This window comes from Myotis lucifugus, unplaced genomic scaffold (genome assembly GCF_000147115.1).
Source record: "Myotis lucifugus unplaced genomic scaffold, Myoluc2.0 scaffold_423, whole genome shotgun sequence".
Classification (NCBI taxonomy): Eukaryota; Metazoa; Chordata; class Mammalia; order Chiroptera; family Vespertilionidae; genus Myotis; species Myotis lucifugus.
Genome location: NW_005871471.1, coordinates 67,217 through 89,462, shown reverse-complemented (window position 1 = coordinate 89,462; position 22,246 = coordinate 67,217). Strand labels below are relative to the sequence as shown.

Genomic DNA, 22,246 nt, shown 5'->3' with positions numbered 1-22,246 from the left:
ACTGAATAGCTCTTGGATCTTTTTCTGTTATTTGCAGCACCTCTCAGTTCAACTCACCTACAACTTCCAAATTATTGAAACTGCCTCTTGTTCTCTCACCTCCTTCTTTAAAATACCCATTTTAGCAATATTGGTCTACGTTCAGTGTCTCACATAGCAAACTGTTCTTGGTCTCTGCTGATCCTGCTTATTTAGCAGTGTATTTAGCAGTGTATTATCATTGGGATTCGGTGTTCAGTGCATGAAAAGCCCTCTAATGAATGTTCATTATTTATTTATTTTTTGTTAATCTTCACCTGAGGATGATTTTCCATTAATTTTTAGAGAGAGTGGATAGGAGAGGGAGAGACACAGAGAGAGAAACGTCCATGTGAGAGAGACACATTGATTGATTGCCTCCTGCATGGGCCCTGACTGGTGCCGGGAACTGAGCCTACAGTCAAGGTATGTTCCCTTGACTGGGAATCGAACCTGTGACCCTTCAGTGTGAGGGCTGACGCTCTAACCACTAAGCACACTGTCCAGGGCAGATTGTCCTTTTATTTGCTGTTTTTGTTGCCATACCTTTCATGATAAATTTTTATTTTTTACTGGTTAGGTTGGGTAGTGATGCTAATTACAGATTTCTTTAACATCTTAAGAAATTTATTTTGTTAATGAACTGTTCTTTCATATTTTTCTCCTCATGGTAATTTATGTTTCGTTCTGTTTGTGTTTTATTGAAGGTTCGGCTTGTAGATGCAGGCTTTGTTTGGACTGAGCCCCATTCTAAGAGACTTAAAGTTAAACTAACTGTTCAGAAAGAGGTAAGCTGTGCATAATTTTCTCAGCATGGTTAAAATATAGGTAGTCAAAATGAAGGGGCTATTGGTAAGTTACTTTGTGACTTGAACAGCTTAAAAGGACATGAATACACTCTTAATTTAAACTTTTGTTTTCTTTTGAATCATTTGCAAAGAGCAGTGGTTCTCAACCTGTGGGTCGCGACCCCTTTGGCGGTCGAACGACCCTTTCACAGGGGTTGCCTAAGACCATCCTGCATATCAGATATTACATTACGATTCATAACAGTAGCAACATTACAGTTAAGAAGTAGCAACGAAAATAATTTTATGGTTGGGGGTCACAACATGAGGAACTGTATTTAAAGGGCCAGAAGGTTGAGAACCACTGGCATAGAGGATTGGGTCACTAATAATAGCAACCATTGCTTATGATTAATGGGCTAAGATAATCTTATTTTTGTGTTAACTGCTCAATTTATTTGGTTTGCTTAATACCCCAACTTGGGCCCATAAGATAATCTTTTCAAAGTTATTTATTATTTTATTACTTTTTAAAATATATTTTTATTGATTTCAGAGAGGAATGGAGAGGGAGAAAGAAACATCAGTGATGAGAGAGAACTATTGTTCGGCTGCCTCCTGTACTCACCGCCCCACTGGGGACCAAGCCGGCAACCTGGGCATATCCCCTGACCAGGAATTGAACCGTGACTTCCTGGTTCATAGGTTGATGCTCAACCATCTGGCTGGGCTCAAAGTTATTTTTATTAGGAAAAAGATTGAACTAAAAATACGAGCTAAGACAATGCTTCTCAAACTTGTGTGATCATCATGACTCATAGTAACTGAGTCAAAATGGATTCTACTGGATGTGAGACACAGGAATATATATGTTTGAAAAGCTTCCCAGGTGATTACAGATGATTGGCTATGTTTGGAAACAATTAAATTAGGAGAGTTTTTGTCTTATTTTTTTTCCTAAGGATGAATTTTATACACACACTAGTAGCCCGGTGCACGAAATTCGTGCACATTAAAAGGAAATTAATTGCCCTAACCGGTTTGGCTCAGTGGATAGAGCATTGGCCTGCGGACTCAAGGATCCCGGGTTGATCTGGTCAAGGGCATGTACCTTGGTTGCAGGCACATCCCCAGTGGGAGTGTGCAGGAGGCAGCTGATCGATGTTTTCTCTCTCATTGATGTTTCTAACTATCCCTCTCCCTTCCTCTCTATAAAAAATCAATAAAATATATTTTTTTTAAAAAAGGGAATTAATTAGCGGAGATATTTTAATATTGCTATTTGCCCTTTCTCTATAATAGAAGTGTGAGAAATGAAAGGAAATTAGTAAAATGTATATGAAAATAATATATAAATTTATTAATAAACAGTAACGAAAGGATATAACAACAACAGAGGCATGATATAAAAATGACAAAAACATGATATGAAAACAAGAACATGATATAAAAACAACAGTGGTGCAAACAGTGACTGATAAATTGATTAAACTTATTCTAATATCTTCCTGTACACCACATTAAGAGTGAAAACACTTTCAGAGTGCTTGAATTGGTCATTTATATTGGGAATGAAAGGTTCTTCCACTGAGAAGTAAATTTGCAGCAATTCCTGTAGACGCTGTGGGTAAAACAGTACCACCACAACCTCTAATACAATGTATTAAAACTTTATTGTGGGGAGCCGCTACAGTGTTTTGGACAGGTTCAAGCCTTGGACTGATGAGAGGGCACAGTCCTCTCATTGCCATGTGCAAGTCCCAGCTTGGAGGGCAGGGCCCTCCCAGCACAATTGTAGCCAACAGCTATAGTTGTAAGCTTGAACCTATGGTCCAAACACGTGGCCCCACGTGCCTGAGTGATGTAGGCTTGATAGAGTTCAGGTGCATGTAGTTGAGTAGGATTGAAACCCAGGAGAATGTTGTAAACATCTTGGTCACGCCCTTACTTTGCCTCGTGGCATCTGCTATAAAATAAAGACACGGCTGTGGGCATGGTTGCTGTCTCTCAGAGAAGCAGTGTCCCACCAAGACCCAGATTTCATTCTCTTGTCTGTCTTTTCTAAGCCTTTCAGCCGCCCCCACGCAGGTTCACCCTTGGCTGTGGTGGTGCAGCACACTTTATAAAGATATGCCTCCACGCTCCGAGGGCAGGTTCCTGCCTCAAACCCCACCCTTACAGGAAACAGCTCGGGGGGGAGGGTGCAGTTGTGTTTCCAAGACAACCCCTGCAGGACTGACTTCTTTCTGGTTGGTCGCGGTTCTGGCCGTGATGTTACACCCAGGGTTTTTATATAAGTAGATATGCAAATACTAGAGGCCTGGTGCATGAAATTTGTGCACTCTGGGGGATCCCTCAGCCCAGCCTGCACCCTCTTACAGTCCAGGAGCCTTGGGGGATGTCCTTAGTGCTTCTGCAGAGGCGGGAGAGGCTCCCACCACTGCCGCTGCCCTCGCCAGCTGTGAACCCGGCTCTGTGGGAGCACACTGACCACCAGGGGGCAGCTTCTGCGTTGAGCATCTGACCCCTGGTGGTCAGTGTGCATCATAGTGACCGGTCGTTCCACTGTTCGGGTGATTTGCATATTAGCTTTTTATTATATAGGCTGTCCTATATAATAAAAGCGTAGTATGCAAATTGTCCCCTCGACCGGGAGTTCCTCTGGAAGTTTGATCAGGGGGTGGGGCTGGCTGGGGAAAGGGAGGGAGTACCCTGCCTGCAGCTGGCAGCCGCTAGGGACCCTGCCAGTGCACTAATTTCATGCACTGGGCCTCTAGTATAGATATAAAATTCTATAAAAAAAATTCTCAACCATTTCAACTGAAGGTAAATTTGAAATGTTAATATAGTAATAAATACTACATTAAACCTGTATATCTTTTTTGAAATAGTATAACTTATTTGTATGAGTTAATTTAAAGTGATTGTTGATATTCTCAAAGCATTAATGGGAAAAAATTTTGAGTTACATATTAAAAGTGTCCTCTTAAGAAAATGATTTGTTATTAAACAAAAGGAAAGGATGAAGGAGTATGATTTTTTTTTTTTTTTAAATCAGGTGATGAATGGTGCTATCCTTCAGCAAGTGTTCGTGGTGGATTATGTTGTTCAGCCCCAGATGTGTGGAGATTGCCATAGAGTAGAAGCTAAAGATTTCTGGAAGGCTGTGGTTCAAGTTAGGCAAAAGGTAATGAAAGAAAAATTATTTTAGTTTTAAAATCAGTGTGCTATATCTATAGATAGTTTTTTTTTTTTTTGCATTTCATCTATTAATTTAATAATGCATTTATGTTTAGACTTTGCACAAAAAAACTTTCTACTATCTGGAACAGTTAATTTTGAAATATGGAATGCATCAGAATACACTTCGTATCAAAGAAATTCATGGTGAGTTAAAATGTAAAATCATTTGAAATGATGTCAGAATTTTATTTCAGCTAACCTAAGGACTCTTTTATTTTTACTGATAATATCTAAAGTAGTATTGTTAAAAAGAACTTTCTGTTAGGAAGAAAAAAAAATCTTAGTTCTTTATCTGGACTGTCCAGTATGTAGCCAGTAGCCATATGTGACTATTGGATACTTGAAATGTGCCGAGTGCAACAGAGGAACTGAATTTTAATTTTTTTTCTGTTTTAATTTAAATGTATACTAAGTAGCTAGCAGATGAGCAAACCAGTAACTACATTAATAGATTGTCAAGTGCTACGATAGAAAATTCATTGGAAATTTGTTTTAAGCAGAGATCAGTTTTTGATGGGAAGAAAGTTATTTTTGAGACCTCTAAGTTATTCTGTAGTATATTTGTTTTTCATATGCCTAGAGGCATTTATTATGGACTAGAAGCCTGTTGCACGAAGATTCGCACAATAGTCCTTCCTTCCTCTGGCTGCTGGCACCGGTTTTCCTCCGGCACCTGGGAGCCAAGCCTCTTCAGTCATCAGTCTTCAGTCTTCAGTCCGGCCGGAGCCTTCAGTCTTTGCTCTGTGCCTGCCTATGCAAATTAGCCATCTTTGTTGGTTTAATTTGCATACTCATCTGATTGGCTGGTGGGCATAGCGGAGTGACACCAATTTGCATGTTTCTCTTTTATTAGTGTAGATATATTAAATCAGAAGACTACACTTAGTAATAATAGTGATAAACCAATGATATAATTAGATTTCTTAAAGATGGAATTTAAAATTTTTTGTATAATTTTATAATGGCTCTTTAGAGCATATTCTTATCACTTGCTGTTGATGTAGCATCCTTATACAACAAGATGATGGATGAATATTTCTTTAATTAATAAAATATAAATATTCTTTAGCACACTCTTAAATTTCTTGCTAACAGTGCTTGCTGTTGGTGGACATGTACATTGTTATTCTAGTCTCTAAGGTACAGGTTTAGAAATAGCTTTTCTTAAAGGATTTGTTATATAGTCATGTTAGAGGAAAATCTTATTTTGCAGAATTATTTTCATGTGTTTTTTTTTAAAGATGGACTGGATTTCTATTATTCTTCAAAGCAGCACGCTCAGAAGATGGTAGAATTTCTTCAATGTACAGTTCCCTGTAGGTATGTTCTGAACCTAAATGTGATTAAATCCAAGGAGTGGGAAGTGGATATAGGTCATATCCATGCTTTAGACTGAAACAACCTCTCTTTGCCAAAATATTTAAAATTGTAGTAGGAATGCTTACACAATTAGGGAACATTTATTTGTTTTAGTCACTTTAAGGGAAGTATTACCATAAGAGCACATAAGAATCACTTTGGGGATATAGACTTCACCCTGTGGTAAGCACTGTAGTGCCAAACAATTGATTGAATATCTTTAAGAGAACAGAAAGACGGGGTAGAGAGCTTTGGGGAGAAGCTTCCTGGAGGAGGAAGGACTCCTAAAATGGGAAATTTTCAAAGGTAGACTTTATATTGAAAAGTGAGATTAGTGTGAACAAAGACTTATGGATATTAGTGTACCTTCTAATAGATACTGCATATGGATTAGAATGGTCTGAGCCTAAGACATGTTTGTAGGTTTTTAGTAGATAAAGTTGAAAATAGTTAGGGTGCGGTCATATTGGTGAAGGTTTGAAATGTAAGTGGATGAAATTAGGCTTCTCCATTGCGGACATCAGAAAGCTGTTTCGGACTTTTGACAGTGATGGTTGGATTTGACGAAAATTGATATTTCGAGACCTTATAAGTAAGACATTTGTCTTTTCATTACTGTTAACTTTTCTCTTAATAGATACAAAGCCTCACAGAGACTGATCTCTCAGGATATCCATAGTAACACATACAATTACAAAAGCACTTTTTCTATGGAAATTGTTCCAATATGCAAGGTACTTATTTAATTAATCCGAGTCTATAAAAGAGTATAAGTAATTAATTGGTTTATATGTAATGATTAGCTTTTGGTTTCCTTCTGGGGTTGGTTAAAAATTTAGAATAACTTCCTTCATAAATGATTTCTTAACACACTCAGCCATGTGAAAAAGATGTTAAAAAGTAATTACACTTAAAATTGGCATACCCTTTCTTTTAGTGTACTAATTAAAAGGCCTGTTTCAGTTTTTTAATGTCCTTATTCCTTAAAATTTGTGATCCTTGTGGACACATGACAGTTCTATGAAATTTTGAATACAGGGATTGACATTAAAATAAATATCAGTGAACTACTTTGGAATATGTTCAAATTGGATTTTAGCATGATGAAAATAAACAGTATTGTAGAAATGAGACCATAGAATCATTTTTGTGATTTAAAAACATAGTATGAATAACACTTAAAATGTGTAGGTTATCATTTCATTTAATTGTACTAAGGTAAAAACTTGCTTCTAAAAACGTAAGTGGATTAAAATTCAACAAATAGTTATTGAGGATCTAGTGTACAGAAGGCTAGTGTTAAGGATTATGTCTCTAGAGGTCTCTGCAGTATAGGATCTTATATGTTGATATTTAAATCACCAATAATAATAAGTGCCATAATTTATTCTGAGCATTCAGTATAAGTTAATATGTAAGTACTTGAGTATATTTCACCTGTTTATGTCTCATAATAACTGGGATAAATTATACTAGCATTTTGAAGATGAGGAAATTGAATCTTCTGGGGGTTAGATGACTTGACCAAAGTTACATAACTGTAAAATAATGAAGCCAGGATTTATTTGTACCTAGGTCTGTGACTTTCAAGCTTTAAAGCTGTTATCGCTAATTTATAATGTAATGCAATTTCAGGGATGAAATGATGGCTTAAAACAGGGTTAGCAAAGTTTTTCTGTAATGGGCCAGATAGTAAGTATTTTCAACTTTTAGGCCATGTAGTCTCCTTTGCAACTATTCAACTCTTGCTGTTGCATAAGATAGCCATAGTTAATAGGTAAATGAATGGCTGAGGATGTGTTCCAGCAAAAGTTTATTTATAAAAGTGGGCTGTGGGCCAAATTTGGCCTGAGGGGTATATTTTGCAAACCCTGATTTAAAACAACATTTTACTGGTGCAGAGCCTGGGAAATATAAATCTAGGTGTTAGGGCATATTTAAGGCCTTGTGTAAAAGTACTTTGAGTGATTCGTACAGATAACTGGATGCATACACCATGTAAAGTAGTATTTTCATTCATCTTTGAAGACTAAGTTAAAAAGGAAGTACTGGAATAGGTACTGTTAAAGATGCACAGATGTCCTTTTAGTGGAAAAACCTATGATTGTGAATAGATGCAGCTTAAAATATAACCCATATTCTTTTATATTTTAATACAGTTTATAAATAGATACCCCTATTACTGGTATTATTTTTCAGTGTACACACAGAGGTTTACTGTTTGGGGCATATTATTAATGTAGCCATGAGAGAGAAACATGTGGCTCCCCTGAAATTTGTTTTTTATGGAGATTGAAAGACGTCACAGATTTAGAGAATCACTCTCCTTCTGGTGCTTAATACTTTGCTTAGAGTGTACAATGTTAACATAGAGTGATAAGCATTCACACTTCAATAAACTTGATGAGTATGGCCTGCCTGAAAAAAAATTAAAGCATTTTTATTAAGACAAATATCCACATTTTAAGAAGGTAATAGCTTATTTTCTGCTTCTCTAAAAATTACCTTTTTAGGCCCTTTGTTGACACACAGTATTAAAAATTTAATGTTTTAGTTTGAGCAAATGCACTTGGATCAGGTATGCATTGATGAGTGTTTTTTGAGACTGTTACTTAGGATTAGCTTCACTCTAAATGTTAGTTCTTATGCCTAGGATAATGTTGTTTGTCTGTCTCCAAAACTGGCGCAAAGCCTGGGAAATATGAACCAGATTTGTGTATGTATTCGCGTAACCAGTGCCATCCATCTCATCGATCCAAATACTCTACAAGGTAAGTTTTTGGAACTGTTTTCCTTGACAGTTCTATCTGGCAAGCAGTAATAATTTATATTGTTAATTTCATCAAATTTTTCAATAATATTCTGAAAAACTAGTTAACATTTTTACTATTGTTTCTTACAAAACACTAATTTTTAAAGCTTTTGATGTTACCTTGTATTTTTTACTTGAAGAAATAATTCTGCGAACTTTTAAAAATGTACTAGTGTTATGCTATTTATTTTATTTTTTAATTTAAAAAATATTTTTATTGATTTCAGAAGGAAGGGAGAGGGAGAGAGAGAGAGAGAGAGAAACATCATTGATGAGAGAGAATCATTGATTGGCTGTCTCCTGCATGCCCCTTAGTGGGGATTGAGCCTGCAACCTGGGCATGTGCCCTTGACCAGAATCCAACCTGGGACCCTTCAGTCCGCAGGCTGATGCTCTATCCACTGAGCCAAACCAGCCAGAGCATATGCCATTTATTTTTACTGAAATTGACTTATTTACCTCATTTTACTTTTGTGACTAATTAAAGTTTAGGACAGTTAACTTTTTGTAATTCAGTAGAACATTTAGTTTAAATATGAATTTTAACTAATTTCATCATTACTATACATAATTTTTAACATTTCCTTGATAAAAACTATTTTTTAAAGAAGATCCCATATTGATAGGTGTCTCCTCAGGACTTGTTTGCATCTCCTACTTAGTCTTTTTCACTTTTTATTTCTAATATAAGTTTTCTGTTATTAAAAATTGAGTTTATTTTGCTATTTTCCCCAAAAGTCATTATCCTTGTTAATTAGATTAGAATTCATCAGGCAGAGGAGGTATTTTTTTTTTTTTTTTATAATATTGGGATGAACATCTGTCAGGTAAAACTTTTCCATAAATTAAGTGCCTAAGATGACTGATAATGTTTCCTAAATAAAATGCCAACCCATGAAACAACTATACAACTGATGGAATCTGACCTTACATTAAAGTCACTTAGCCTTGTGGTGGTGTGATGGTAGTAACTATTTAAAGATAATGTTTGACACCTGATAGTCTCTTGTGCTGTGAGCAGTTTGGGCTGATTTATAGGGTTAAATGGTGATTCTAGAGCAGTGGTTCTCAACCTTCCTAATGCTGAGACCCTTTAATACAGTTCCTCATGTTGTGGTGACCCCCAGCCATAAAATTATTTTCGTTGCTACTTCATAACTGTAATATTGCTACTGTTATGAATCGTAATGTAAATATCTGATATGCAGGATGTATTTTCATTGTTACAAATTGAACATAATTAAAGCATGGTGATTAATCACAAAAACAATATGTAATGATATATGTGTTTTCCAATGGTCTTAGGCGACCCCTGTGAAAGGGTCGTTCAACCCCCAAAGGGGTCTCGACCCACTGGTTGGCGACCCACAGGTTGAGAACTGCTGCTCTAGAGAGTGAGTTGCCCCTGTTGTTCCTGTTGACCTGATGCTTCCCACTTCGTACATACCAAATTGTTCCTACTTATAACACTTATTGACTTTTAAAACACTTCATTTCTCTTGTTCTTTAATATCTGTGTTTATTTTTAGTGGCAGATATTGATGGGAGCACTTTCTGGAGTCACCCTTTCAATAGTTTATGCCATCCCAAACAGCTAGAGGAGTTTATTGTGATGGAATGCAGCATAGTCCAAGATCTAAAACGCAAAGCAGGTGCTGGAATGATATCAAAAAAGGTAAGTACTATCTTGCACATCTTTTTTTTTTTCTCCCTCAAATTATTGTTTTGGTCCCAGTAATTCTAAAATGTGTTTCCAAATAAAGCTAACACCGCACTAGATTAAAAATGCATTCATGTTTGTATATTGTTTGCTTTTAACATGGTCATTGTGATTATTATCAGGCTTACACTATCTGGTAAGTTTATTTTTTTGTTTAATGTTAAACATTTAAAAAAGTGTTTATTATTACAGAAAAGCATTTTCTTGCTTTACTTTTGTACAAGAGGACCAAGTGACAAGTTAATCTTGTATGAAAGCTGTATTATCAGTAAATACTGAATTCATCAGTTTGTATTTCTAAAACATGGGAACATTCTCTACATAATCAAAGTGTTATCATACTGTTATGCAAAATGCTGAGGTTCCAGAAAACCTCAGCATATTGTTTGTGGATTCCAAAGAAATAATCTGGAGGATTGGCTGTGAAAGACAGGTGTTTATTAGGACTTACATGCATACTTTTGAAGGGGCCGCACAGGGTGGGGGGACGGGCAGGTGAAGGGGCAGCCAGTACTATTGTTTTGCTGCCACATAAGGTTTTATAGAGTACAGAAAACGGCATGCAAGGGGAGGGGAACATGCATGAATTCAAAACAGTAACTGTCGCCGAAACCGGTTTGGCTCAGTGGATAGAGCGTCGGCCTGCGGACTGAGGGGTCCCAGGTTCGATTCCGGTCAAGGGCATGTACCTGGGTTGTGGGCACATCCCCAGTGGGAGATGTGCAGGAGGCAGCTGATCGATGTTTCTCTCTCATCGATGTTTCTAACTCTATCTCTCTCCCTTCCTCTCTGTAAAAAATAAATAAAATATATTTAAAAAAAAACAAACAACAAAAAAAAAACAAAACAGTAACTGTTTACAATCCAGGCTCATATCTAGAAGCAATTTCTCTTTGGCCTTTCTTAGATCAAGTTGCTGGCCAGGTTCTCAAGGTTTCACAGTCTTCTTACAGATGGCCTTCACTGTTTCCCACAGGGTGGGAAGGGGAGTTGGAGCATGGGAAGGGGCCCATGTTCCCATTTACCATAGACATACATATAAACATTATTTATATTTAAATTTCCCAATTTTCCCCAAGTATCTTTCATGAGTTATTTAAACTAGTATCAATTTGGGGATCATACATGGAATGTATATATTATACCTCTTAAATCTTTTATTTAGTGATAACCCCTCTCCCCCCCCCCCTTTTTTTTATGATACCAACTTCCTAAGTAGGGCATTTATCTTGTGGATCTCTTATTGTTTCCTCATGATGTCATTTAACTTGCTACTTAATCTCTAGTAATTCCTTTGAGAAAGTGGATCTAAAGGCTTGCTTAAATTTATTTTTGGCCAGAACATTTGAGTGGTGATGTTGTGTATTTTCTATGATATATCAAGAAAGAAGTAATGGTTGGCTATTTCACTGATAGCCAGATCTCTCTATTGTAATATTATGATTTCCTCCCCTTATTAGCTGGTCTGCCTGACTTCTTTCTTTGCTTCCTTCCTTTTCCCCTTTCTTCCTTTCCCTTCCTCCCTCTCTTCTTCCCTCCCTCCCTCCCTCCCTCCCTTCCTTCCTTCCTTCCTTCCTCTCAGATTGCTCCAAATTTTGCCCGTGGGAACCCCTTGAGAATAGTTTCAGTGTCTTGTTAAAATTTTTTTTTCTAGTGGCTTTTATTTTTTTAGAGCAGTTTTAGCAAATTAAGAGGAGTTCAGAAATTTCCCATATACCCCCTCCTCTACACATGCATAGCCTCCTCCATTCTTAATATCCCCCCATCAGAGTCTTCCTAGCACTAGCCATGAACACGGAATTTCTCTACATTTCTTTAGCTGTTTTTTTTATTTTATTTATGAGAGTTTTGTAGTTTTTATCATAAAGTTCTTATATGTATTTTATTAGATTTAGACCTAAGTATTTCATTTTGGGGGGTACTAATATAAATGGTATTGTGTTTTTAATTTCAAGTTGCACTTTTTCATGTTGGTATATAGGAAAGCGATGGACTTTAATTTATAACCTTGTATCCTGTAACCGTGCTATATTCTGGTAGTTTCTTTGTTCTTTCAGATTTTCCACATACACAGTCATTATCTGAAAACAAAGATAATTTTATTTTTTCCTTCCCAATCTATATATTTTTCATTTTCTTGTTTTTTACATTATCTAGGATTTCTAATAGGATAGAGCATCCTTGCCTTGTATCTGATCTTAGTGGGAAATCTTTGAGTTTCTCACCATTAAGTATATTAGCTGTGTTTTTTATGTATTCTTTATCAAGTTGATGAAGTTCCCCTTTGTTCCTACTTTACTAAGAGTTTTTAACATGGATGGTGTGTTGGATTTTGTAAAGTGCTTTTTCTGTATTGATACTATCATAATTGTTTTTGGTATGATTGATAGAATACATTAATTGATTTTCAGTTGTTAAACTAGCCTCGCGTACATGGGGGTAAGTCCCACTTGGTCATGATATACAGTTCTTTTATATTTTGTGGAGGATTTTTATTTCTATGTTCATGAGAGAACGCTGGTCTGTAGTTTGCTTGCCTGGTAATGTCTTTGTCTGGTTCTGGTATTACAATAATGGGTGCCCTTGTAAATGTGTTAGGAAGTATTCCGTCTTTTTCTGGAAGAGATTGTAGAGAATTGGTATAAGTTCTTGTTGAAATGTTTGGTTAGGTTCACCAGCAAATCCATCTGGGCCTCGTGCTTTCAGTTTTAGAAAGTTATTAATTATTGATTCAATTTCTTTAATAGATATAGGTCTTTTCCTATGTCCTTTGGACATGACTTTCCTAGTCTTGAAAGCATCCTTTGTTTCTTGCACAACACCACAGTGTTTAGGTGTTCTAGAATCACATTGTATAGTTTCTTACCCTATGTCTGAAATCAGGTATTTCTACAAGGATATAAATATGTGTTTCTTTGTTTTTTTTATTATGAATTAGTATGTAGATACCCCTAATCTGTATACTGGTGGTGCTTATATCGCTTATTTCTAGAGAAGTAATACTGTGTTTTGAAGCAAAAATAACTTCTCATAATTTGGGAAAATCAATGGAAAGGGAAGACAGGTTACTTTGCACATTTTTATTTAAAATGAAAAATGTAATAAGATTACTAGTAAGAGCAAAATTTTATCATTTACAATAAATGTAGAATACCACTTTTCCATAGGCAAATATAAAACCAGATAGTATATATTTTTGGTTTTCATATGTCTCTTGTAATTATAAGCAGTCTGGTAGCCAGAAAGTGAATCCTGTTACATAGGATTTAGTCTCTTTCTGGTAATTCACTTTTTTAAAAACAATTTCTTTCCTAAACCTAAGACTTTTTAAATTTCAATTTTTCCTTTTATCGCTACTTCTTTTCAGTTCTTTGAGATTCCTTATTTCTATCTGTAGAACTAAGTAAGTTCTACACTTTAGTAAGTTTTTTCTTACCAAAAACTCAGTATTGCTCTTGATCTTAATGGATCTGTTTTTGTTAGTAAAAGATCTTGGCATGTGCTATACTTATCTGCAAGTCTGAATGTCAGTTACAATTGCTTGTAAAATTCTGTGTTGGAAGGGGACTTGGTTTTCTAGTTTAAAGTTTCAACCTTGGGATGTTGTTTCTGCAATGGTTTTTTTTTTTTTAATTTTTTTTTAGTGTTAACACTTCAAAATAGTTGGCATCCAAAAAATAAATTTGATAAAGGTTTAGGTTCTCTAGTAAGTAGTGTGGCCACTAGGGTTGCTAGAATGTTTTGTCTGAATAATCCTGATTTTTTTTTTTTTAAGTTTATGTGTAAAAAACACAAGGGGTTGCTTAATATTGGACTTAAGAGTCCCCTGTTTTCCCAGTTACTCTTTTTGCTCAGTCTGTATTGGCCCATCTCCCTGTGAAAACATTTCTTATGAAAATTCTATATATGTTGCCCTGGCCACTGTTGTTCAGTTGGTTGGGCGTTCTCCTGTGCACCAAAAGGTTGCCAATTCGATTCCCTGGTAGGGGGGGTGCAGGAGGCAACCTTGTTTCACTCTCACATCGATGTTTCTTTCTCCCTCTCTATTCCTCTCTCTAAAAATTAATTTTAAAAATGTTTTTAAAAATTATACATATGTCTGTTTTTAGGTGACATTGGTATATTTTATAAAAGCTTTGACTGAAATCTTAATTTATTTTATGAATTTCTTAGGAATCTTTATACTCATAATTAGAGTAATTTGTTAATTTGTCAGTGTTTCAAAGATCTAAAAAATAAAATAATTTCTGTTTTTAAAATGAAAATTAGAAAACCAAAATCATTGTATTTAAGTTTTCTAAGAAATGCATTTTGAGTTCCATTTTCTTTCCTGTTAAGCATACCCTTGGGGAAGTCTGGGTACAGAAAACATCTGAAATGGATACAGATAAACAGTATTTTTGTCGCACTCATTTGGGACATCTTCTGAATCCCGGGGACCTGGTATTGGGGTTTGTATTATTTTACAATATTTTCAGTTGTCAATTTGCATTGCAGATTTTCTTCTGGAATCAGCAAAGCTATCTATAAAATACTAAAGTTTATTCCAAAAAGAATTTAAAAGTTCCCACTATTGATAAGTAAATTAAAGTATGGATTGGACAGAAGCCTGTACTTATTCCATTTGGTCATCATCTTAAAGCGTTATTTGTTCCAAAATTTTGAATAACTGAACTCTGAGGTTGTATGGTTAGATCATATTTACAGCTTTTTGAGGGGAGTTTTTATTATGCATATGCTGCTGCTCAGACATTTCACTTTTACAAAATGGCAGCCATGTATGTAAGGGGCCTTTACAGGTATAGGATAGTCCTTTCTGATGCAGAGCTTATCATGCCTTAAACATTACTTTTGCTCTTAGGGTTTTAGTTAGTTTTACTAGAGAATGAGGGTGTTTTTTTGTTTGTTTTATTATAAACTGAATGGAACAATCTAACAGTCCTTTAGACTGATATATAAGTCTGTTTTGCTTCTTTACAAATACATGGTGAGATAGACAGTAATAGATATGTGGAACTCAGATATAGAGTGCATTGTTATCTTTACTATGATATGTAGAAGTTTGTTCACTGTATTTGTACACTGCAAAACTTTTGAAATTGGTATGCATATTTAAATGTTTGATCTTAGGAAGAACTTTTAGGTGATCATCCATAAAATAAAAAGTTACATGGAAAGGGAAAATGTATTTGTCATTAAGTGTTTTATTATTTTCATTTCAGATTTGATTTGGCAAACTGTAATGTAAATGATGAACATGTCAACAAAATGAACTCCGATAGAGTCCCAGATGTGGTAAGGCTTTAGATTTTTCCCTTTTTTCTTGTGTTAAAGAGAATTGATGTAACTCTTATGGGTAAGATGCACAAGTTCACATTTTAAAAATTAACATCAATTTAGAGGTTTCTTTTGAAATTGCACTTAAGGTATAATAGCAAAGGCCTTCATTTTAAGTTAGCACTTTTCAACTAGTATGCCACAAGATTTTTTAAAACTTGCAATACCTGACTATTAGTCAGATGCACTGATCTCTTTTCCCTTAGATTGTCAAATAAAAAAATGACAGCAAACACAACAATAGCCGTCTGGTATGAATGAATGAAAAATATACTTATTTTTTTGTCAGATGGGCAAAAAATATATTTTTTGGTGTGCCACAATCAAAATAACTATTAATAGAGGAAAAAAAGAAATTTGCAGCTAAAGTCGATGACCTTTATAGGTTATTCAGGTTCATTCTTTTAGGCTCAGCTTATTTCATGTATTGTTCAGTTAGGAAGGCATTTAGAGTTAAACTCTTTTTCTGGTTGGAATATAATTGTAGTTGAAAATGATCTTCACAGTAGTAAGTCTTAGAGAAAGAATCTGACCTTTGAAAAAAAAAAACCTGTTAAATTCTATCTATATCATAAAAGGCCACATGAGCAGGGGCTCTCGCGGTGGGAAGGGGCGGGGCGCCGCAGGGTGCTGGCAGCGTCTGAGGAGCATGCGAGGTGGCGCGGGGTGGTGGACATGGCCCTGATGGCAGGCTAGGCCTACGGGACCCTACACGCGCATGATTTAATTGTGCGCTGGGCCTCTAGTGAGTTTATAGGAGTCATGAGCAACAGTGAATGTGAAATGTGAAAGATCTGCTTCCTTAATCTTTTAAAATAAACATTGATCCCTTTAGCTGTGGGCAGAATAAAGTCGTGGTATAAGGTAGACTCCTCTCCTCACCACCCAGTTAGGCTTCTGTTAGTTAATAGATTAAGATATATATATAGAAGCATGGCTTAGGTGTAAGTTGGTATTTCTAAGTAGGTCATAAAAGCAGATCATGATGGTCTTATAAGATTTTGTATTGTGTAAAATTATTTATTCATTCTGCAATTTATTAAACTGTTCTAGGACATACATTGTGAATGATATATATAGTTCTGTAATTAGTGGGAATAAAAGGGAGAAAAAGTGTCTGTGATAATGTTTCAGAATGACTTATGTGAATGGTAGCTAAAAACTGAATGATGCTGTAAAAACATACCAGACACCTGAAGTTTTTGGTATGAAGGAAAACATTTTTCAATTACTAAAAAATTTTAGTAAATTTTAACAATTATACAAAAAAGTCTGAATGCATTCTCATAAAATAATAAGTACATGCAGAAAAATATTAAAAGTTTTCTTGACACTGCCTCTCAATCCCTCCCTACTCCTTTCCCCTATGGCCACGGTCGGCAAACCGCGGCTCGAGAGCCACATGCGGCTCTTTGGCCCCTTGAGTGTGGCTCTTCCACAAAATACCACGTGCGGGCGCACACGTACTGTGCGATTGAAACTTCGTGGCCCATGCGCAGAAGTCAGTATTTTGTGGAAGAGCCGGTATTTTATGGTATAACAACTGTCATCAGTTTGGTGACTTCCTGGCATTCCCATAACCTTTTGTTTTTCATTTTCGCTGGATTTTGAGGCAGTGTTACCTAGTTCCCATTTTGTATAACTTTGCAAATATTTTTGCTTCTTTTAGGTATTAATCAAGAAGAGTTATGACCGTACCAAACGTCAGCGTCGTAGAAACTGGAAACTGAAAGAGCTTGCAAGAGATAGAGAAAACATGGACACAGATGATGAAAGGTCCCACTTTTCTTTCAACCTGTGTGTTGTCTCAAAGGAAATTCTTATAAGTCTTTATGGTTTTTATATTAGAAATAGTCATCACACAATTGATCCTTGCACTCAATATTAATTTTTTTTCTTAACAATGTTTGATAGAATTAGTATAACAGACTATAATGTCATTTAACACAGATTTAGGTATTATTTCCTGGGTTATGACCTGACAATTGCAGTGTTATTGTAAACAGTTTATTTGAAAAGACAAAATATAGTAATAGCAAGTGAGTACTATGACTTGGGATACAAAGATAACGGGTCATTGATATCAAATATGCTATTTTCAAAAAAACGTAAGGAGAAATGGAGATACTATGTTCTAGTAAAGTGTATTAGATAATTTGAAAGGTGGCCTTAATGGTAAAGACATTGATATCTAAAAAAATGAAGAGTTTAAATAAAATTGTGTCTTTAAGTGTGTGTGAAACAGCAGTATTTTTAAAACAATCTCATGTAATTTAAAATAAGTATGTATTAAATATGTAATCATAAATTAAGTAGGTGTAAGTATGCATTTGACTATTTCATTTATAGTCTTAAAAGTATATTATGAAATTTTGAAAGAAAAAACTTTAAAAAAATATTTTGCTGATTTCAGAGAGAATGGGAGAGAGAGAGAGAGAGAAACATCAATGATGAGAGAGAATGGTTGATCAGTTGCCTCCTGCATGCCCCCTACTGGGGATTGAGCCCACAGCCTGGGCATGTGCCCTGACGGGGAATTGAACCATGACTTCCTGGTTCATAGGTTGATGCTCAACCACTGAGCCACACTGGCCAGACGAAAGAAAAACTTTAAAAAAACTCATCAGAATATTTAACATGCATATTTGAAAATCAGATATTTTAAAGATTGTAATACTTGTAACACACTTACCTTGTACTTGTGAAAATGAAGAAAATATGACTTTATACTTTCTTGGTAAAGATGAAATATTTAAATGTTTCTTTATTCTTCTATAGGCAATACCAAGACTTCCTTGAAGATCTTGAAGAAGATGAAGCAATTAGAAAAAATGTAAACATTTACAGAGGTTGGTGTTTGAGTGTTTTGTGTCTTCTATACTATATAGATGTATTCCCCCACAGTGAGTATTCTGATACCTTAAACTTTGATTCTATAAATGACTTTTATTGTGTGTTTTTTAAACTACTCTAGTTAAACATTTATTTAAAAATAACTTGTGGAACAGTAAATCTTATTAAAATGTTTGCTATATCACATTTGCATCCTAGGATGATCTCTCAAGTTGTTGACCCCTATACTAGTAGATATTTATTCATATACTTATGCAGCTCAGTCATTCAATGAATGCTTAAATGTCTGCTCTAGATATGATATAAGAGCTGTGGATATAATATGGTTAAATAATAGTAATGATGGTAGGGGCTGGTATTTGCGTATTTCCGTTTTTGTATTCATTTGAAATCCTCCTTGTGTTTTTTTTCTTAGATTCCACCATTCCTGTGGAAAGTGACACAGATGATGAGGGGGCACCTCGAATTAGTCTGGCTGAGATGCTTGAAGACCTTCACATTTCTCAAGATGCTACGGGGGAAGAAGGTGCCTCGATGATGACATAATGAGATCATGTTGTGGATGGTTTCCGTATCTGTAGGCTCAGGATGTTGGACAACAGAACCTTTTCTATTTCCTTTATGCCTTCATACTTAGAGAGGAGAAACTTAGTCTTAAACCTAAATAAATAGAACTATTTTGATTGCCCTCTCAAAGCATTGAAAAAGATGGATGGCTTAGAAATTTTCGATAAAAGATTATGGAGAATACTCCTATTACTGATATTTAGGCTATTTTACCTGTAGGATTTGACTGGTTCACTTTTTTTCTTACACAGTATTTTTACATAACAATTGCTCTGGGTTTAAAAGCTTAAAAGTTGTGATTCCTTGGAGGTTACCTAAGTCTGAAAGCATAAAGCAAGCTTTTACATGCTTTTTATATTGATTGCTTTAGTAAAAGAGCATATGACGAAACATTTTTAATATGAACTTGTTATGCACTTTGATCCACTTTAGATCAGTTTTATGTTTTTGGGGTAGGGAAGTTGGGGTTCAGTTTATCACTGGACACATTCAGGAGGAAAGTAATCATTTTTATTAACACCTTTAAAAGTTGATAAATTGACCTGGCAATTTATTAGAAGAAAATATATTTAAATTATTTGTGGATTTGTAACAAACATAGACTAATTATTTAAAGGTTCAATAACAATTTATACCTTTGTTATTTTTGCCTATGCCAGCAGCTTAGGGCAGTAGTTGCTTATGTCATTAAAATGTCTTCCTTTCATTTCAAAGATTTTGCTTTTAAAATTTTGGTTTACAAATTGAGAGGCAAGGGATTTTCTCTATGTAAGTTTCTATCATTGAACACATAACCATCACAAAGAATATTAGAAGCCAGCGCATAGATGATGAAGTAGTAAGAATGATCTTCATGCTTTATAAAACCATGAATCAGATTTGAATGAGGAACGCCTTCCACATCCATGAAAGAAAAGAGCTGACTGGGGTTTTGAAGTGTTCTCAGAATGAAATGGTAAGATCCTGTTTTTGTAAGCGAGATCATACTTCTAAATATGCCAGTCTAAGTGCTAATTTAAAAATTCTAGGAATACCACTAACGAAGGAAATTGAGTAAGTGCTGAATGGAACATTTTCCTTTTTTTTAAAGATCGAACTCCTTAATTCTGAAGTTATGAATAAAGGCCTAACTTTCTGTATGGCTTGTTTTCTGTCTTCATATTTAAAGTTTTCACTTGTGGTCTGTGTTTACTTGTTCTATGTAAAGACTTTAAAAAGCATGAAAATAAAAACATTTTCCCCTTCTTTGTGTCCTTGAAGTGATTGCATCAGTGTTATATTTAAATGACAATATCTCATGTAGTTTTCTAAACTGGAATTGCATTATTTAAGTATTTGTCATGATTTTTCCACTGAAAAATATAGTTGGCCATTAGCCTGTGTAGTCTTCTCTTTAGGATGCCATGTCTTTCTAAGTAATGTAACTTACCGGTTGAAATAGGTTGTGACAGGTGCAGCAGTGTAGCTAAGAGAAAAGCTGTTTGTCAGGAGTTGCACAGCGATATAACCTTGATAAATCTGCCATTTTAGAGTATAGTGAATAGGCTATGGGTCTCAGAATACTCTTGTGATGTTCCAGAGTTGCTAAAATTTGGGAATGCTGGTATTAGTGAATTTCACAGGAAGCTGATTGATAACCCAATTTATAGATAGGAGTAATTTCTACGTCAGTATGATTAATTTCTTCTTTGGAGCCAGATCTGCACTGGAAACTGCTGTTTTATAGGCAAAAGTCAATCGAAGAGCCAGGAAACAATTGAGGGAGAGAGTTGCTTATGTAATTCCGATGTTTAACAGCATCAAGCTAATTGCTTCCCACAGCAGAACCTGGAACTCGAGGCTGTATGCTGGGACACGTCTATCTTGTCAGTACTGAATCAGTGCTAGAGTTTGCTCTAGAGACTCTTAATTTATCCTTTCAATTACTTCATCTGTATGTTTAGCCCAAGGAACGTTTACTTTGTTGTGTAACTATTTTTTCACATTTTCCTGTTTCTAAGCATGAGGATACAAAATAAAAGGGCTGCTGGCATTATTTAGCTATCTTTACCATGCTGTCACACTTCTTTCTTTTATATGACATCATGGGGAAATAAATATGTGTGTGTGAAAGGAAGTATAGAATATAGTTAAGCCCATAGGCTCAGGAGCCAGATGTACTGGGTTCAAATCCCAGCTGTGACCCTCAGCAAGTACTTACCATCTCTGAATCACTCTGCTCTAGAATGGGAATTTAGTTGTTTAAAATTGTGGGTCCTATTATGAGGTTAATAGAAAAGCAGTTTTTTCAGATGGTCTTTATTCTCTGTACTGACAAAGTACAAAAAGGAAGATGAATGGAGCAATAAAAAGGAAGATGAAGGGGTGATGATACCCAGAGATGAGAAGCTACAGTTGTTGCAGCCCTTAGTTGACCTGCTGCTGCGCTGTTAGAGGCAGGCTGGGCTCACTTACCAAAGGTGCTGCCTATGCCCCATCTTCCTTCCCCGCCGCCCTGCCCCCGCCCCCCATGCTGTTCAGTTGGTTGCCTCCTACACACACGCCCCTGACCAGGGCAGGGGATTGAGCCTGCAACTCAGGTAAATGTCCTTGACTGGAATTGAGCCCTGGACCCTTCAGTCTGAGGGTTGACACTCTATTCACTGAGCCAAACTGGCCAGGGCCAGGGACACATTTGTTTTCCTCGTCTTTTGGCCTTTGTTTTTAATGCCCTTAGAGTCACAGAATTGAATTGATTATACTCATTTCATGGCATATTGATTTCGGCCCATGCAAATCATCATGCCCATTCCTCTTTGTCACCCATGCCCACACAATACTGCAATGAACAGTTTCATCCCTTTTTTGTTGATCTGTTGAGAGCTTCTGAGGTGTATACCCAGTGTGGTAGGCAGCCTCTAAAATGGCTCCCAGTGATCCATATAATTGACATGCAATATTATTCGTTTCACATGTACACCATCATGATTCACAGTTGTATACATTGCAAAATGATCACCACAGTAAGTTTAGTTACTATCTGCATGCTCGTGTTTAATCTTGAATGTGGGCTGGACTTAGTGATTGCCTTCTGATGAATAGAATATGGCAAATATGATGAGATCTCACATCGAAGGTTAGTTTTTTACTAAAGATTTGTGACTTCTGTTTTTCTTGCTGTTTCTGGTTCTCTTTGGAGGAAGCAGAGGGCTATGTTTTAAACTGCCCTGTGGAAAGGTCCACGTGGCAGGGAACTCTGACCTAAAGCCAGTGAGGTCCTAACGCCTGCCAACAGCTCTGAGTGAGCTGGACGCTGGCACTTCCCCTTTTATCCTGGAGAACACTGCAGCCCCGCTGACCCTTCCTTGATTGCTGACTTTTGAGAGACCCTGACCAAGAGGCACCCAGCTAAACCACATCTGGATTCCTGGCCCACAGAAACGTTGAGATAAATGTCATTTTAAGCCTCTAAATCTTGGGGTAATGTGTTACACGTAGAAATGTGATTTTTGGGTTGTAGGATATATGCACACATACTTCATTAAGTACTGCTAGATTTCTTTCCTACCA

At 36.0% G+C, this 22,246-nt stretch overlaps 1 protein-coding gene across 1 annotated transcript in view; it reads left to right on the top strand.

Moving 5' to 3' along the window:
- The window catches only part of NMD3 (NMD3 ribosome export adaptor), a 34,246-nt gene extending 14,304 nt beyond the window's left edge, over window positions 1-19,942 (top strand). The window contains exons 3-14 of the mRNA XM_014468024.2: window positions 726-806; window positions 3,865-3,993; window positions 4,103-4,193; window positions 5,291-5,369; window positions 6,046-6,142; window positions 8,062-8,179; window positions 9,750-9,895; window positions 14,279-14,391; window positions 15,163-15,235; window positions 16,947-17,053; window positions 18,056-18,126; window positions 18,546-19,942. Coding sequence (XP_014323510.2) covers window positions 726-806; window positions 3,865-3,993; window positions 4,103-4,193; window positions 5,291-5,369; window positions 6,046-6,142; window positions 8,062-8,179; window positions 9,750-9,895; window positions 14,279-14,391; window positions 15,163-15,235; window positions 16,947-17,053; window positions 18,056-18,126; window positions 18,546-18,676 — 1,236 coding nt within the window. The 3' untranslated portion in view covers window positions 18,677-19,942. The remainder of the gene's footprint in view (window positions 1-725; window positions 807-3,864; window positions 3,994-4,102; window positions 4,194-5,290; window positions 5,370-6,045; window positions 6,143-8,061; window positions 8,180-9,749; window positions 9,896-14,278; window positions 14,392-15,162; window positions 15,236-16,946; window positions 17,054-18,055; window positions 18,127-18,545) is intronic.
- Window positions 19,943-22,246: the final 2,304 nt, after the last annotated feature.